At 39.0% G+C, this 17,511-nt stretch overlaps 1 protein-coding gene across 1 annotated transcript in view; it reads left to right on the top strand.

Moving 5' to 3' along the window:
* The window catches only part of GALNT2 (polypeptide N-acetylgalactosaminyltransferase 2), a 263,931-nt gene extending 259,080 nt beyond the window's left edge, over positions 1-4,851 (top strand). The window contains exon 16 of the mRNA XM_072647466.1: positions 3,391-4,851. Coding sequence (XP_072503567.1) covers positions 3,391-3,546 — 156 coding nt within the window. The 3' untranslated portion in view covers positions 3,547-4,851. The remainder of the gene's footprint in view (positions 1-3,390) is intronic.
* The last annotated feature ends 12,660 nt before the right edge of the window (positions 4,852-17,511 follow it).

The raw sequence follows: 17,511 nt of genomic DNA, 5'->3' as shown, positions 1-17,511 counted from the left end.
CCCCTTTTTACAAATGAGGAACTGAGGCAAATAGAGGTTAAGTGAATAGAGGTTAAGTGACTTGCCCAGAATCACACAGCTAATAAATGTCTAAGGACGGATCTGAACTCAGATCTTCCTGACTCTAGGCTCAGTGCCTTATCCACTGCACCACCTAACTGCCTCGCAATCTGGAGCTAAATGACACCTAGCCTGGCTCTTAGACAAAACTTTAAAATCACTTTCTCGCTTGGCAATAATGAAGAGAAAATCTTGTTTTGGTACTAATGTAGAACAGTCATAAACTTTGGTCTCATTCATACACACACATACGCACACATGCATTTTTTTCTGCAATTTATTTTTTAGCATTTTTTTTTTTGAGTTCTAAATTTTCTCCCTCCCTCAACCCTTCCGCCACTCATTGAGAGGGCAAGCAGTATGATACCTATTAGGCATGTGAAGCCATGCAAAACATATTTCCATATTAGCCATGTTCTTATATCTTTTTTTAAAACACATGGAAATTTGGTCCTGTTGGACCGAATTTTTGAAAAAGCATGTTTTATTCAAGTGGCTAATATGTGGATCCTACCCTAATTTGCCCATACATAGAAGAAGAAACAGCATTCATCACTAAAATCTCAAACAGACTTTATGAGAAAGAAAGAAGTTTATAGAAAAGTCAGCTCTCTGTGGTATATGATCTGTATCAGAAAGGATTGGTTTGGTGGTTAACACTGAAAACCAGTGTGTTGACTGGAGAGAAAGCATATAGACCTTTGCAACAGGCAAAATCGGCTGCTTTGACTGTCCCATAAATAGGTCAGCCTGGTAGAGATTTGTGTTATAACATATCAGTCTGAGCTGTCAAACCACTTTCAAAAGATAGATCTGTGGTGGGGCTTTTTTTTTAAAGGGTCCTTCATTTAGTTGATGCGTGACTATATGACAGGCTAATTCCCTAAGGAGAATGGGACCAGATTCCAACGCTCTTTGGTAAAATGAATTCTAACCAGTCTGGAATGACATGCTTATCAGTGGCAGCCAGATAAAGACTTTACATGACAATTGGAGAGAGGAAAAAAGAAAAAATAACAGAAAACAGTGCGGCAAAAGTGATTGACTATAAAATAGGATAAACTACCCCTAAAAAAGTTACATTTGCATTACGTTATTCTCTTCCCCACACTCTCCATTTGCATTTTACTGTTAACATAATATTAATCTGGATGATCATTTTTAACAGCAACATGTTAGTGACGTTTGTGAGAAATCCCAGTTAAAATATACAAACAGATTGAAAGTCACAAGGTCCCTAGTATAAAATCCATTGGTCATCAGTCTCATCTTAAAGACCAGTTTCCTCTTCTGTTTCCTTGCCCCTCCCTGTTCCGCATCTTCTTCCTGCCTAGTTCACTTGCCCTTTGAGACTGAAACTCCTTAGCAAATTTTATCTTGAATGCTGTGCTTTCATGCCAGTTGGAATATTTGGTTTCAGAGCACGTCACTGATTGCACATGTGTTGTGTATGCATTTGCAGAGTGAAAGGAGGAAAGAAGACAAGAGTGAGAAATGTTAATTCCACAATACTGAAAGGATTGGGAGGGGGAGAAGGGAGGGGAAAATTGTACGTATAGGAACGTTAGCACATATGGTGTAAAAAATTAATTAGAATCACAGACTACAACCTTAATGATGAAAGGCTTTCAATGCTGTGTGTTAAAAAAATTTTTTTTCTTTGAATAAGACAGACACTAATTGGAGAAAATAATTGGTGATATTTATTTTCTATAACCTCCTAAACAGCTGTGGGGTGCTAAGTCCCCCTGGAGGCAAGTTTTTAGAATAAGGAGGTGTCCAGGTAATGAATGTGTACTGTAGACTTCAGTGGGAGAAGTAGCAAGGCTGGATTGTTCCCGAGGAGGAAGGCTGCTTAGCAGAATTACCTTCCCTACGCCTTCCTATTCAGACCATGAACAAATAGACACTTGTGCATTGTCTACTGTGAGCCAATGCCATGCCTATCTGGAGTGATATAGATTACTGGGTACATAAAAAGACATGAGTCCCCTCAAAGCCAGTCTGTTGTGCTTATAAGGCAAAATACATAGCTCTTTAGTGGTGTAATCGGAGGGGCAGCAAGAAACGCCCTCCCTCCCTGCGTAGTTCCCTCAGTAACGTTGGGACTTTTACCATTAGGCATTTATGTCTTTGTGTCAGGCATTTTCTTCCCCAAGCTTTCTGATTTAAAATGCAAATATCCCTGACTGAGCTCACCCATCAATTTATTCACACTGAAGTATTAAGCTCTTAATCAATTGCTTTCCTTCCTCTTTGACTCAAGTGACCAATGAGAGAAGGGGCCAGAGGCAGCCTTAGAATAATGGGTCCCTGTAGGGAGAAGAGATATGAAGAGTCAGGAAAAAGGGCAGGTGGGAGAGGTAGCAGAGGTTAACTGTCCTGTCAGTTTGTCCTCAGATTCCGGGAGGAGATTATAAGCGCTGATGGAGGGCAGGAGTTTCCTCTGTCAAGCGTTCAGGCACCTGATATATTTTTCTTCCTTTTAAAATGATGATGAATTTTCTTTTTTGTTCTTAGGCCTCCAAATATATCCCTCTCCCTTGTAAGCCACTTCATAGCAAAGATTTAAGTGGGTAGGGAAAGGACAGTTTAGTTAGCCCCACCATTGTGGCAGGATGTGCAGTATCCTAGCACCTCTAAACAGAGAGGAGGGAGAGGCATCCTGTCTTCTTTTCTCAGGGGCCAAGCTTGGTCATTATATTTACGTAATTATAATTGACAGTGTTACATAATGTAACTAAGATAATGATGTAATATTCTGTGGTACGGGATTGCCCGTTATACTCTCATTATAATTGACAGCTTCATTCTTTTCATCCTTTCTGTTCCCAGTATCGTAGTTAGTGATTGTGTGGTTTTTCCCTTGGTTCTGCTTGCTTTACTCTTCTCCATTCTATATGCTTCCTCCTCGCTTCTGAATTCTTCATACATATCCTTTATTGGGGTGCGATAGTATCCCTTTCCAGTTCCCAAGTTGAGGGACACCTGCTTGTTTTGCAGTTCTTTGCTACCACAAAAAGTACGTCTTGGGGAAAGGATGTTTTGTCTTTTTTTTTTTTTTTTTAAATCAGTGCTTAGCACAGTGCCCGGCACTCCAAAGATGCTTAGTAAATGTTAGCCTGCTCTCTTAGGAGTGGGCATTCATGGGGCCATTCTTTCCGACGTTAGCCTCCGTGGGAGTAGATGTCCAGCAGCTGAATCTCTGGGGCAGAGGGTTTGGGTGTGATCGTTGCTTGGAGGCATTTTCTAATGCAACAAGAAAAGCTTTCTCAAAGTATCACTTTTCTTTTATACTTACTTTCATACTTTTCTTTCCCCTTTTTATAGAAATGGGAGCAAATTGAGAGCAATTCCAAATTGAGGCACGTTGGAAGCAACTTGTGCCTGGACAGCCGTAACGCCAAAAACGGAGGCCTGAGCGTTGAGGTCTGCAGCCCATCCTTATCACAACAGTGGAAGTTCACACTGAACCTGCAGCAGTAGGAAGGCTGAGGAGAACCTCCACAACACCCAGTGAATGCTGTCACGTTCCCGACACGTCGGGCAGAGTTTTGATGATCACATTATTGATTATATTTCTTAAACTTTCCACAGAACTATATACCTCAGTATTCCATCATGGTCTGAAAATAGGAGAACTGCAACAGCAAGACACAGGGGATCTGTGTGGAGCAGGGGAAGAGGGGAAATGCTGCTTTCCTTAGCTCCCCAAACACAGGCGCAGCCATGCTCCCTCTTCTCCGTGAGCCCCTTCCCATTTCTTTCCTTGCTCCTGCTTAGCACTCGCACAAACAGTCGATTAACATCCCTAGCAACAACTGACATACTGTAGGAAAAATGGATCTAAACGCATACAGTTTGGGAATTAGGGAGGGAGAAAGGGGTGTGGTTAACTTTCTCACTGAGAAGATCATTTTTAAAGCTCCATTTATTTCCCCATAAAAAGCATTATTTACAGTTTCTGAAAACTGGACTGTCATTTTGAAGGTTTATGGGGTTTGTTTTTTGTTTCTTCCTCTTCACCTCCCTTCCCAGCCCTCTTCCAGTCCTGAATCCCCTACTCCCATATAATGTACTTGATATATTTGAATATGAACTTTTCTATGATGGGACACTAAATATAAATATATATTAAAAAAAATATGGTCAGTTCCCAATGGTTTATATGGGTCGTCATCATCATCATCATCATCCTTGTCAATTCTCCAGAAAGCTGTTCACACATGTGGAAAGGAGAAGAGGGGATTGAACCCAGTCATGAAATGGAGCTCTGTTCTGACAGAGGGAGAGAGCCTCACCTGTTTCCTGGGGTCTTCCCATGGTACTTCTCAGCCAGCCAAGGACACAGGAGGCAACAGAAGAGGAAAGGGAAGCATCATTCAGGGCCAAGACCCAACCCTCCTCATCCCAGCAGCATCCACATCTAGCATTTACTTTGGGTTTGCTGCTACGACTTGGAATTCACTCTGTGTGCTCTCAGTATCTGTAAACCTGTATCAGTTACTTGTATTGAAGAATGTTGCTTTTGGTCTTTTAAATTAAATTTCTTTTCTTTAAAAAATAAAAACAGCCCCACAGCTCCCAGTATGAGTAATGGCACAATTTGCCATAGTCTTTTGACAGGTACAGACAAATTATGTTACATTATGTAGCCGTCACAATACCAGCATTGGTCTAATTACTTGAGTCCATAAGACTTGGGCCTTCAGAATTAATTGAGCTGCCAGCTGAATGTTTGTGATTAGTTGTTGTGGCCAAAAATAAATCCAGTCTATGGATTTGGTCTAATTGGTGTCCTGATACGTGAGTGGCACCACCGTGGTTAAAGTGGGCTCTGAATTTCAACCTGCCTTCTCCCCAGCAACATTTTTGAAATCCTTCTATTGGAATGCATCATGTCTCTTCCTCCTCTATAAATGACTACATCAGTGAACTTTGTGTAAAGAAAGAAAATGAATGGAAAATCAATGCCAGAAAACTTACTGTAATGAATTTGTGCACACGATGAGAGGCTTTTGGTCTAGAAAGATGATTTCTATTTAAACCACATAGTGATTATAACCGGTAGTAAGGGGTGTGTGCATGTATCTGTGTCCGTGTGTGTGTGTGTGTGTGTGTGTGTGTGTGTCTGTGTGTAAGGAAGAAATGACTTGGTAGTTACCTTAAGAAAAAAAATATCCCTTGGGTTTGTGCGGTAGATCCTTCTCTAGGAGCTTTTTCTTTGTGATGATATGGAAAACAATCGACTGTTAGCTAAACCCTTGTAGTATATGGGTCTTTGGTCCTCACAAGCTCCCAGACTCAGAGAGCTTGGGGTGACCAACTGGAGGAGGAGCTGCTGACTGCTGTGTGTTCATCAGGTTCACAGGTGTGTCCCTTTTGAGAGGAACAGAACAGGTGGATTTGGAATGTGGGAGGGCAATGATAAATCAGCTCTTTGGCCTTTTATCCAATCCACCTGTAGCAAGGAATGGAAACTTTCATCCCATTGCTCCTCTCCCTTCTCCCCTCCCTCCCACCCCATAGAACACCAAATTTATGAACATTTCTTAGTGTCGTAAGACGGCAGAGAAATTTTCTAGGTTGTTTTTGGCCTGCAACTGTTTTCCCTTCGATTCTGTCAACCCAGCCAGGTGTATTTTAAAGAAAAGGGGCTGGGGGTTCTGAATTTAATCTGCAGCAGGACACAGGATGCTGTAGCACGTTTCCATCTTTGAAGAGAAAAAAATGTACTCCAAATCGATCCTTTGGAGAAGGCGAAGGATAAGCTTCAAGATGACATACGTGTGCAATCATATTGAACAAATACTTATGGGCAGGAAGCTCCTGCCTGGACGCACTTACTTCTGGATTCTGTTAACTGAAATCCCAGTCACTGATGAGCAATTGATACTGTAAAGGGGCCCCCATAAGTGTAGGGAGATGTTTCAATTTGGCTGATTTTTTGGAGAGGGAAAAACCAGGTTTCTTAGTGAATCTCTGACTCCCACTCTTCCCAGAGTTCTTAATTGTCAAACCCATTGTGCACTGAGGATGTATCCACCAAACTCTGTATTGTGGCTACTGCCCAAAGAGGAGGTAGTCTTGCTTGATTCCTTTCTGAGCTAGCAACCTTCTATGATATCGTGAGCAGAACAGAGAAAAGAAAGAAGAAAAAAATAACAGGTGTCCTATGTTATAAGCTATGTTTACATGACACAGTGTGCCAAAGTTACTTACTGTGATTTAATTAATTTTTTAAGCATAGGGATTATCCTGCCCCAATTTTTAAAAATGAAAATGAAAAATGCCCCTCTGCAAACCCTCAAAGCAAAGTATGACAAAGTTTGTCATCCTCTCTGTGGTGGTCTTTCTTACTGTGTTCATAAGAGCTAAATGATGGTATATGTGAGTATGTTTTGCAAATTTCAAAATATAGTTTGGTAATTTTTTTTCCAGTTGATTTTTAAAAAAAGAACTGCTGTACAGAGCTTGTACTTTGTTCATTTTATAGATGGAAACCATCCTTGAAAATTGTTTAACTTAAATAAAGAAGATACTTTATAGATAAAGGTCTCTGTCTGCTGTGGTAAAATTGTTTTTGGTTTTCCTGTAACCTAGATGTGACTGATGTTTGAAGGGGGCTGGGATTTCCCACGCTCCCTTACCATGTCTTCATATTTTTTAATTATATTCCCCACATATTGTTCTGACCTTTTATGGTTCAACATCACAACAGCCAGCGTTTAGAGAACACCCGCTATGTCTATGTGCTTTACAAATTACCTCATTTGATCTTCACAGACAACCCTGGGAGTGTAGGTGCTGTATTATTATCCTTATTTTAACACTGAGGAAACTGAGGCAAACAGAGGTTAAGCGACTGTGCCCAGGTTCACAAAGCTAGTAAGTGTCTCAGGTGAGATTTGAATTCGGGTCTTCTTGACTCCAGGCCCAGCATTCCATTCACTGCACCACCCAGCTGCCTCAACTGGTACAACTCAGCAATGATTGCATTTTGTTCATTTTGAAGCATTTGAGAGCCCAGGTATGCCACCTCCTGCTTCATGTCGCCATGCCAATCCAAGTCCATGCCTTAAGTGGGCACTAGCTTCTCTGTAGGCCTCCCTTTTAGAATAGATTAAGCCTGCCTCTGGCTACTTCTCAGCTAACTTGGGAGCACTACCCAAGCTTGAAAAGGGACATAAGAGAGAAGATGTTTATTTTTTTTATTTAATAACTTTGATCACAGTTGGGAGAGAGGGGCATAGAACTGAGTCACTCAGATGAATATTTTGAGGTCCTTTGCTAGTGCAATTATCTCAGACATCCCAAATTTGGCTACTCTTTCTTTCCCCTGAGAAACAAAAGAGACATCACCTAATTATGTAGTATTCTTCACAGTACCTGTGGGAGAAGGAAGTGTAATCCCTGTTTTATTAAAGAAGTGAGTGGAGCCAAGTGCCATGTTCAACTGTGAGATGGAAATCTTTGCCCTAATTCAATCCTTTGATTCTTCAGTATGACTAGGCATTTTTCTTTTTAATTTTTCTTTCAAGTCACTGCCAGAAAAAAAAAAAATCTGTTCATAGCTCTTCCTTCCTATTGACTTAACACAGGGGGAAATCTCTCTTTTCATTTCTCCCTTATACATTTCTTGATACTTTACTAATAATAGTCTGTGTTTGTGTTCAGAATATACAGAGGAACTTTCTTCATAGAACTTTCACTGCACTGAGAAGTGCAGACCATATCCTCATTTTGTAAATTGAAAATGAGATATAGAAAAATTAATTCCCCCTACCCCAATCACAAAAATCACACTCTTTGGCCATCTGAAAAACCTTCTTAGCCAGAAATTATGTATCCAATATGGAGTCCGTTCAAAGTAGTCACCTGGTTCTTTCAATGTTGCTGGCATTGCTAGAAATACTTTTCAGACTCCTCTTTAAAATGGTCTTGAAAGAGGCAATCTAGTATATTGGGGTGGAGAGCCAGCCTTGGAGACCCAAAGATTTGGGGTCAAGTCCTAACATGGTATTATGTTGCTGAGCAAACCACTTAACTGTTCACTATGCCCAGGCAACCCTGTATGTCTTAAACTGCAATGAGTAGTTAGCTATTGACCTGTATTCAGAGGGTGTTTGTTCACCAGTAATTCCCTACATTCATTAAATCTCAGATCCAGAAAAAAAAATGACATGTTCCTAAAAAAAAAGATAAAGATATGAAAATGCCCCCATTCCCCCTTCACTGGGGAGATAGAAGGTCTGTGGGTGCAGATGAAACACTGCATTTATTCTCAGATTCAGTTGATGTGTTAATTTGGCTAAAATACTTCCTTTATTCCTTTTTTTTTTTTTTTATTGCAAGAGATGGCAAGAAAGTTTAGTTCTTTTCAGTTGTGTCTGATTCTTCATGGCCCCATTTGGGGTTTTCTTGGTAAAGATACTGGAATGGTTTGCCATTTCTTTTTCCATCTCTTTTTACAGATGAGGAAACTGAAGTAAACAGGGTTAAATGTTTTTTCCTAGAGTCACATAGCCAGTAAATGTCTGGAGCCAGATTTGAACTCAGGAAGATGAGACTTCCTCACTCCAAGCCCAGAACTCTAACCTGTGTGCTACCTAGCTGCCCAAACTGGGAAAGAGGGAGGGATATATTCAGAAATGAAGGTGATGTAAAAACAAAATATGTTAATAAACATTATTTTAGAAGAAAAATGCTTTAAAAGCCCACAGCATTTTCTTTTGAATTTTCTCAGTTCCTTGTGGGTGAGAAGTCTTGCCATGTAAGGGTAGAAATAGGTGACATTTACTTTCAAGAGGCTTACAATCTAGTGAGGAGGAAATAACTGATAGGAAGGAGAATGAAACAAGCATAAAAGACAGGTTTTAGAAGTGATGAGGAGATATTTGAGCAAGAAAAAATCATTTTCAGTTTGGAGAACCAAGGGGGTCAGTGGTTAGAGAAAGCTTTATGGATATGGTGGTATCTGAGTTGGCCCTTGAAGATTGTTAAGTGAACACACGTTTTTAAGTGAAGGTAGAAACCTATTCCAGGCACAAAAGGGGGATGTTAAGTTAGCTGGAGACAGAGGAGAACAGGACAAAAATGCTATAGAAAGTGCTCCAGTTTGAATGAAACCATGGGGGAATATAAGAAAGGAAGCAATTTCCAAAAAGTCTGGAAAGACAGGTTGGAGCTATATTGTAGCAGTCTTGACTGCCGCAATCATAAGTTCATTTATACCTTAGTAGGGAGCATGAAGCCACTTAAGTTGTTTTAGGAAAGGACTGAGATGATTAGATATAAGGAAAATGATAAGCCACAGAATGAAGGCTGTATTTGAGAGGGGAGAGACTATGCAGGGCTTCTTACACTTTGTCCACTCGTAACCCCTTTTCCCATTTTGGTAATGTTCGTTGGTGCTGTGTGGGCTTGAGAGCAGTGCAAAGCATGCACGCTGTGTGTTCAGAACCAAGGCTGCAGTGGTCACTCAGTGTAACACAGGGAAGTGTTGCCAGAAACACTGCAAATTCATTATGTTTGACTTTTAATTAAGTTTTGATCGTTGCATGTTCAGAAACCTTTTACTGTTACCAAATATTTTATGACCCCATATGGGGTCACAACCCACAGAGAGGGGAGAAAAAAATGCAGATCTCAGCAAGAGTGTTGCAATGGGAATGCAAGTGGAAGATGAAAGATAATTTAGAGATGTAACAGGACTAGATAACTGATTAAGCATGGAGAGTGGGGTAAGAGTTCAAGGTAACAAGCCTGAGTGACTGGGTGACCAGGATGAAGGTGGGTCAGCGAGTGCCATTTTGGATTGTGTTGAGTTAGAGGTCTAGATAGATGTATCCAGAATGCAGAAGGAAATACAGGAAATGGAGTTCCTGGAGGCTAAAAACAGATTTAAGAGCCATTTGCTTGGAAGTAACAGTTGAATCCATGGTAATGAATGACATCATTAAAGGAGTATGTAGAGAGAGGCTAACCTGGAGAAGGGAGGTCTAGAAGGAATGACTCACATTTAAGGCAGTTCCAAAAGAGGAGTCTCCACATTTACCAATGGGAATATCATTGGATGTTGATGGAATGTGTGGGCTCCCAAGGTAACGATTTTGAAGGGAATAGCACTGATTTACATACATGTTTAGGTATTAAATTTAAAGACCCAGTCCTGTTACTTTGTAGTGACATTTCAGTATCTCCTTTTATCATCTCAACAACCACATAACATTAAGCATCATGGAGCGGTACACAGAACCCTGGACTGGAAGTTGCTCTGGATTCAGATCCTGATACGTAGTAACTTTTGTCTTGTGAAGACACTCAAACACTCTGGGTCTCTAGGTTGATGGACCTTAGGGTGAGAGGTTATTGAGTCCAACACCATCATTTTACAAATGAGGAAATGGAGGCACAGAGCGGTTGCATGACATGCTCAGGATCCCACAGCTCTAAGTGCCTGAAGTGGAATCTGAATCTAGGTCTTCCTGACTCCACATCCAGGAGCCCATCCAATACACCAACTGTCTCGTTTTAATCTCTCAGGTTCTTTCCAGCTCTAAGTCTATGATGGAGGCTACAAGGCAGGGATTTGGCATTATGATTATTTTCATTATTATTATTTTGCATTTATATGTTTCTTTGTTTTATATAACATGTTCCCACAACTTTGTGCACTTTAGGTAGTGTAAGTGTTATCATTACTACTAACAAATTAGGAAACTGAGGCTCACTTAAGTGATCTGTCTATAGTCACCTAGCTATTAAAGGCAGCTAGGTGGCTACTCTAGGTGGATAGAGTGATAGGCCTGAAATCAGGAGGACTTGAGTTCAAATCTAGCCTCAGACATTTATTACCTATGTGACCCTGGGCAAGTCCTTTGACCTTTATTGCCTTGTTTCCTCAATTCTAAAATGGGGATAATAACAGCATCTTCCTCACAGGGTTGTTGTGAGGATCAAATGAGATAAAATTTGTAAAGCACTTAGCATAGCACCTAACACATAGTAGGTCCTTAATAAGTACTTGTTACCTTCCCCTTAATAAATCTGGAACTGCCTGACCATTCAATAAATATGACTGTGTGCTATGGCCAAAGCTCTGTGCTAGGTACAAAGCTGCCTCAGATATTGTCATAGTGTCATCGATTAGGGTGAGAAAAGAGTTCAGAGATCATTTTAGAGAATCTATTTCTCTCATTCTTATGTTGAGGAAACTGAGACCCAGAGAGGTTAAATAATTAGCCTAGCTCCTAGATCAGTGCCTGACACATAGTAGAGGCTTTACAAATGCTTGTTGATTGATAGATTGCTAAAGTCACATAGGTAGTAAATAAATAAGCTAGAATTTGAACCCAGGCCTCTGATTTCAACTGTATCACACTGCCTCCCTCCCTCCATCTGCCCTCAAATAGTTTAAAATCTAGTAGAGGACAAGAAACACGTATGCACATACCTACAATGTAAGGCAGCATGTGATATATGCTTTATGAGTGAAACGCTCTCAAGTGCTTAAAGAGTTCAGAAGAGGAAGGTTACTTCCAGCCAGGTGATTGGAAAGGATGTCATAGATCCCCTCATTAATAAATCCCATCAACTCCCTATAAACTTTGGAATAAAATATAAGTTCCTGTGATTGGTATTCCAACTGGCCTTCACAAACTGGTCCCCACTTTTCCAGCCTTGTTACACATTATGTCCCTCTATATACACTACATTCCAGTCAAGATGGCCTTCTTACTGTTCAATACAACCAATGCCAATAGTAATATTTTGGTGTATTTATGTGCACCAAATGACATAGTATCTAAATACCTAAAGGAAAAGTTAATTGAATTATAGGGAGAAGTAGTCAGTAAAACTTTAATTGTGGGGACCCTTAATTTATCTCTTTCATCCCTAGAAAAATCTAACAAAAGGATAAACAAGAAAGAAATCAAGGACCTAAATTGAACATTAAAATAATTAGAGATAGTGGATCTCTAGAGATTACATATTTCTCAGCTTATCATCTCACCTTTTACAAAAAATTAACCATGTATTGCAATAGACATAAAAACCTTCCTAACAAGCAGAAAATCAAAAATACTAAAGACATCCTTTGCTGCCCACACTCCAATTAAATCACATTACATAAAGGATGATTGAAGGAAGGATTAAAAATGAATTGGAGATGAGATTATTTAATCCTTAAGAATTTTGTGTCCAAGATCAAATCATAGGAACAATAGGAAATTTCATCAAAGAAAATGGCAAGACTACATACCAAAATTCATGGAATGCCACTAAAGCAATTCTTAAGAGAAATTTTATATCTCTAAACTTATGTCTTTAAGAACCAAAGTGGAAATTCTGAAAATCAAAGAAGAGATCAGCAAAACTGAGAGAAAAAATTGAATTGATAAGTAAAATGATTATTTGGGTCTTTGAACAAGAATAAAAAAAATCTATTAAAATAGATAATTATCTAGTCTAATTTAACTAGTCTTTTTTTAAGGAGTTAAACCAAATTGCTTGTACCAAAAATTAAAAAAAAGACTTTACAATTGAAAATGAAATAGAGGAAATTATCAGATATGACTCTGACCAATTACAAACCATCAAAACTGTTAAGATGAAATTGATAAACATTTACAAAAAATATTCCAGGTTAACAGAACTAGATTATTTAAATAACCTAATGTCAGAGACAAAAAAATTGAATAAACCATAGGTAATATTCCCAAAGAAAAATAACCTTGGTCCAGATGGATTTACAAAGGAATGCTGTAAATGTTCAAAATAATAATTAAGTTGAATAGTATATGAATTGTAAAAATAGGAGAAAAGGGAATGTAATCAAATTCCTTCTACAAAACAAATATGATCATCATACTTAAACCAGGCAGAGTTGGCCTTCTTACATTGTGCCACTTTATAAGGAAGTCCTCAGGCTTTGGAGAATATTCACCATTTTAGTGGCAACATAATCAATCCAGAGAGCTCTCAATTCCAATTTCACAAAGCATTCAGCTTCCTAACTTTCAGATATGGAATGTTTCAAGATCAGCCCAGCACTGGCCCTAGATTGCTATTATGCTCATACCCAACAGATGAGAAATGGTGCTATAGATGTGTCTGTGCTAAAGAAACACTAACTACATTTTAATGCCCTCAGAAGCTGCCCTAGCTTGGAAGGGGCAAGGCTGCCTAGGACTTGGAAGAACACAATGGCATCATGCCCAAAATTCAGCATCTGCAGGAATATTGAAATCTCTCGGGGCTGCCAATGGTATTTTAGAACTTGTGCTCAAACTGTTGCATCAGTAGAGAGGAGAATCCTCAGTCTACAACCTTGTCAGAAGACAGCATGTGGGGAGGGAAAGAGGGGAGATCTTTAAGTTGGTTCTCTGTTTATTTATCCTTTCTTTTCCTCTTGCTTCTCCTGTGATTTTTTTTTTCAAAAACTCCTGCTTCAGAGATTTGCACTCCTGTAACAGACATAGTCTTTCTGGTGCCAAAGTTACATTGCAGACAACCAGAAAAGTTCTTACACTTATGGAGCTGTTGATGTCCTCAGAAACACAAACATTGCACAATTCCTGGCTGATCTATCCAGAAATGATTTATTGAATTTCCATTGCTCTTGAAACATAAATTTTTATGGGCGCAGAACTCCTGAAAACCCTCTCTGATAACTTCCAGAAGGAACTGTCTACCATTCTCCACTACCCCCTCAACAAAAAACCAAAACACAAACAAAAACCAAATTAAGATACAATTTTAGTCACTGGCTATTTTGAAGATTCCCCACTGGAGAAATTCCAAACCCTTCTATGTATTCTTAATGGAGTGTTTGTCTTGCTTATTTTAAAGGAATATTTTGAAAATCAAAGGAGATAAGTTACAAAGAGGCAGTATGGTAGAGACAGGCCACTGGATTTGGAGTAGGAAGACTAGACTTCTAATTCTTGCTCTGCTCTTAGTATCTCTTTGGCCTTGGACAATGAATGATTGAATGAACGAATAAATGTTTATTATTACCATGTGCTAAGCATTGGAGATTCAAAGAGTCCCTGAGCTCAAGGAGTTTGGATTCTAATGTAGGAACAATACACTGGGTTGGTGGAGGAGGATCCTTTGGTATGGAAAGTCACTGGGATGGTGAGTTGGGTCCATAGAGGAGTAGATTGATACATCCCATCCAGGAACAATGATAGTGTTGTTTCACTCAAGATTCATGCTTCCAGAAAAGAGAGGGGGAGGGGTTGTGACAGTGCAGATGAAAGATGAGATGATGAAGAGGAAAGGTTAGTGGAGACAGTTCATGAGGAGGCTATGAAGAGGTCTCGTTAGGAGAAATAATGAAGGGAAGTATGTCTGAAATCGTGTTCTGGAAACAGTAGTCATCAATCAGGAGAGCTAGGCAACAGAATGGAAGTTCCTCTGGTTATGACCTCTGGTGTGATGTTATGGAAAAGGTAGCCACAAAGAGGAGAAAAAGGGGTGTGTGGAAAGTTTAATGCCTGAAGCAAGTCGCCCTATACACAGTGGCAACGGACCAGCTTCTCCTTCCCTAGCTTCCTCAGACAGGACAGTAGGAAGCCAGGTTCCTCTATATCTCTCCTCCTCCCCAACAACCAACACAGGTTTCCATACCTCCATTTGACTCCCTCCTGGTAGACTGACTGAACTGGAAAAAGCACTTGACATTTGTGAATGGAAGACTGAAAAAACAAGTCTCCACCAGCTGTTATTCCCTGATCTCTCGGGGTCTCAGTCTCTTCATCTGTAAAATCAGGAAGAAAGATTATGTGACTGCCAAAGTCCCTTCCAATTCTAAATCCATTACTATACATTTGAGGGAGAAAAATAAAAAACAAAACAAAACTATAGTTCCGTGTAAATGTAAAATGGCATTTTTATTATGTACTGTCAAACTAAAGCAGCAGTGCTCTATAACTTTCTCACTTCTCCACCCCCTGACAAATAGACAGCATGAAATTTAGGGAGGGGGCAACTTAACTGTCTTCAAATATTCGAAGTGTTTTCATGTACAAGAGTTGTTAAACTTTCTGCCTGGTCCCAGAGGACACAACTAGGAATTATGAGTGAAAATTGTAACTGAGAGGCAAATTTTGTTTCAAGGTAAGGAAATTCTTTTCAGTGATTAGAATTGTTCAAATATAGAACAGGCTACTTCAGAAGGTAGTGGGTTCTCCCTTCCTAGAGGTCTTCAGCAAAGGTAGAAAATACTTGACGTTTTTGGAGAAAGGATTCATGTATAGGTAGGGATCAGATTAGATAACCACTCTAAAGTTCCTTCCTCCCTACTCCTAGGATCCTAGGATTTTCTGTTTGGGGCCATCAGATGGTATAGCTGAGATGTGTATGGGGCTCTTTGTCCCATACAAGTGTTTCTTTTCAATTGAGTCATTTAAAAACAATTCAATAAATCTACAGGTTCTCAATCTACAGAACTTTGCAAGCTACTGTCATAGTAGATGTAAGACCCAGGTCACATTTTGTCTTTTTCTGGAGGTATATTCACATGGCTATTGACCCATGTTGAGAAATGTTTAAAAAAATTCTCATACATTAGTACAGCTGAATTGTTAGGCTAACATATGGAAGCTGGAAGCAGGCCAGGGTTAGCCAACCATTCTTTCATATCCTCAGCCTATCTGTGGGGTCATTTTTCACCCGTCCTTAGATTCAATTTCTTACCTTCTTTTTTCTTTTCCCTCCTCCAAGAAATCACCTATAATTTTTTAAATTCTTTTTTTTATTGTGAACTGGACAATCATCAAAATCCACAAACATTTCAAGATATGGAAAACAATAACAATAGGGAAATTGATTGTATTCTAACTATAAACTTAACTACCCTTTCAGCCTCTTAGTAAGCAGCAGGTTCTGCTGTCGCCTTTTTTGCTTCTTCTTTTATCCCACCCTCTCATGTAGATCTACTTTATCAGAAACCCTTTCTCCCCCCTTTCTCCAACTACTGGAGGAAATTTAATATCTGGGAACTTCACTTTGTAATTTCATTTTTGAGTTTTTGGGTTCAAGGACCTTGGAGTGTCAGAACTTATTTTAAAAATCAAAATAGGTGATGAAATGGATAATGATTGCATAACACATTCAAATAGCACATGTTAAGAACAGTAAGGAGAAAAGAATCACTGTTCCCTGCAAAATAGAAACACTAGGAATGATTGTACCTCAGGGACCATAGCTTTCTGGTCTTTATTCCAACTTCACAATAATAGCTTCCATTTTGCCAGTGGATATATGGATGCATGTGTATGTGTGTATATACCTGTATATATGTATGTATATATTGTATGTGTGTATATATATACACATATATACATGTACATATATACACAGATGCACACACACACATTTCATTTAAGGCTTTATGTCCACTTGGTAACGTATGCACTATTACCATCCCCATTTATAGATAGGAGGATAGTCTTTGACCGATTTTACATTTCTCCCCTAATAGATGAGGTGTTAATCAGTTAACAAGGTATTAGCAGCCTGGCTTCCCTATATAAAGTATGAACATTTTCTGTGTGGTGAAACTTGAGGAGTAGCTTGAGATTGGCTGGATGATATATAGATATATAGATAGGCTATATCCCTAAAAGACCCATAAATAGCTAATCTCCCCAGCTCTGGAACTGGACATGACTGAGAGGGTCACACTTGTAGGCCTATTTTATTAGAAAGGAGGCAGTATTTGCCTCCCATCCATTTCACCTCACACTGCTGTCAGCCACAGATGCTTTGAATTGCAGCTCTTTCTCGGTCAGAAGCAGCAAAATCATTTCTCTTGCCAAGCCGCTTCCTGGTGGTTGAGGTGTCCTCTTTGGGAGGAAATATAGACACATACAATACACATGCATGTTTACATATATATGTATTCATATATGCATATATAGGAAAATAGAGCATAAATATATAAACAGATATAAAATTGAAATATATAGTACATATAATAGAAATATATGTAGTATATAATATGATATAAACATATCATTATTATGTAATATATTATTATATTATAATATAAATTATTTAATGTCATAACAATATAACATAATATTTTATTAATATAACAACATAATGTAGTAATAAAACAATAATATAATATTTTATATAATTATATATAATATAATCACATATAATTCTGTATTACACACACAAGTTATCTCTCCCAATAGAATATAATTTAGCTGAGAGCATAGTTGTTGTAATTTTTGTCTTTTCATCACCCGTGCCTGGGACATAGTAAGTGCTTAACAAATGCTTAAGTGACTTGCCCATATTCATATAGCTACTTACTAAGTGTTGAAAGTAGGATGGAAACCTAGATCTTTCTGACTCCATTTTCCACTGGACAGAGGATCCAGATGGGAAATGGAATCCAGGTTAGTTTCTCTTAAATCTTTTCCCATCCTA

This window comes from Notamacropus eugenii, chromosome 2, assembly GCF_028372415.1.
Source record: "Notamacropus eugenii isolate mMacEug1 chromosome 2, mMacEug1.pri_v2, whole genome shotgun sequence".
NCBI lineage: Eukaryota > Metazoa > Chordata > Mammalia > Diprotodontia > Macropodidae > Notamacropus > Notamacropus eugenii.
Note: the sequence above shows the minus strand (reverse complement) of the source record. Positions and strands in the feature narration are given on the sequence as shown.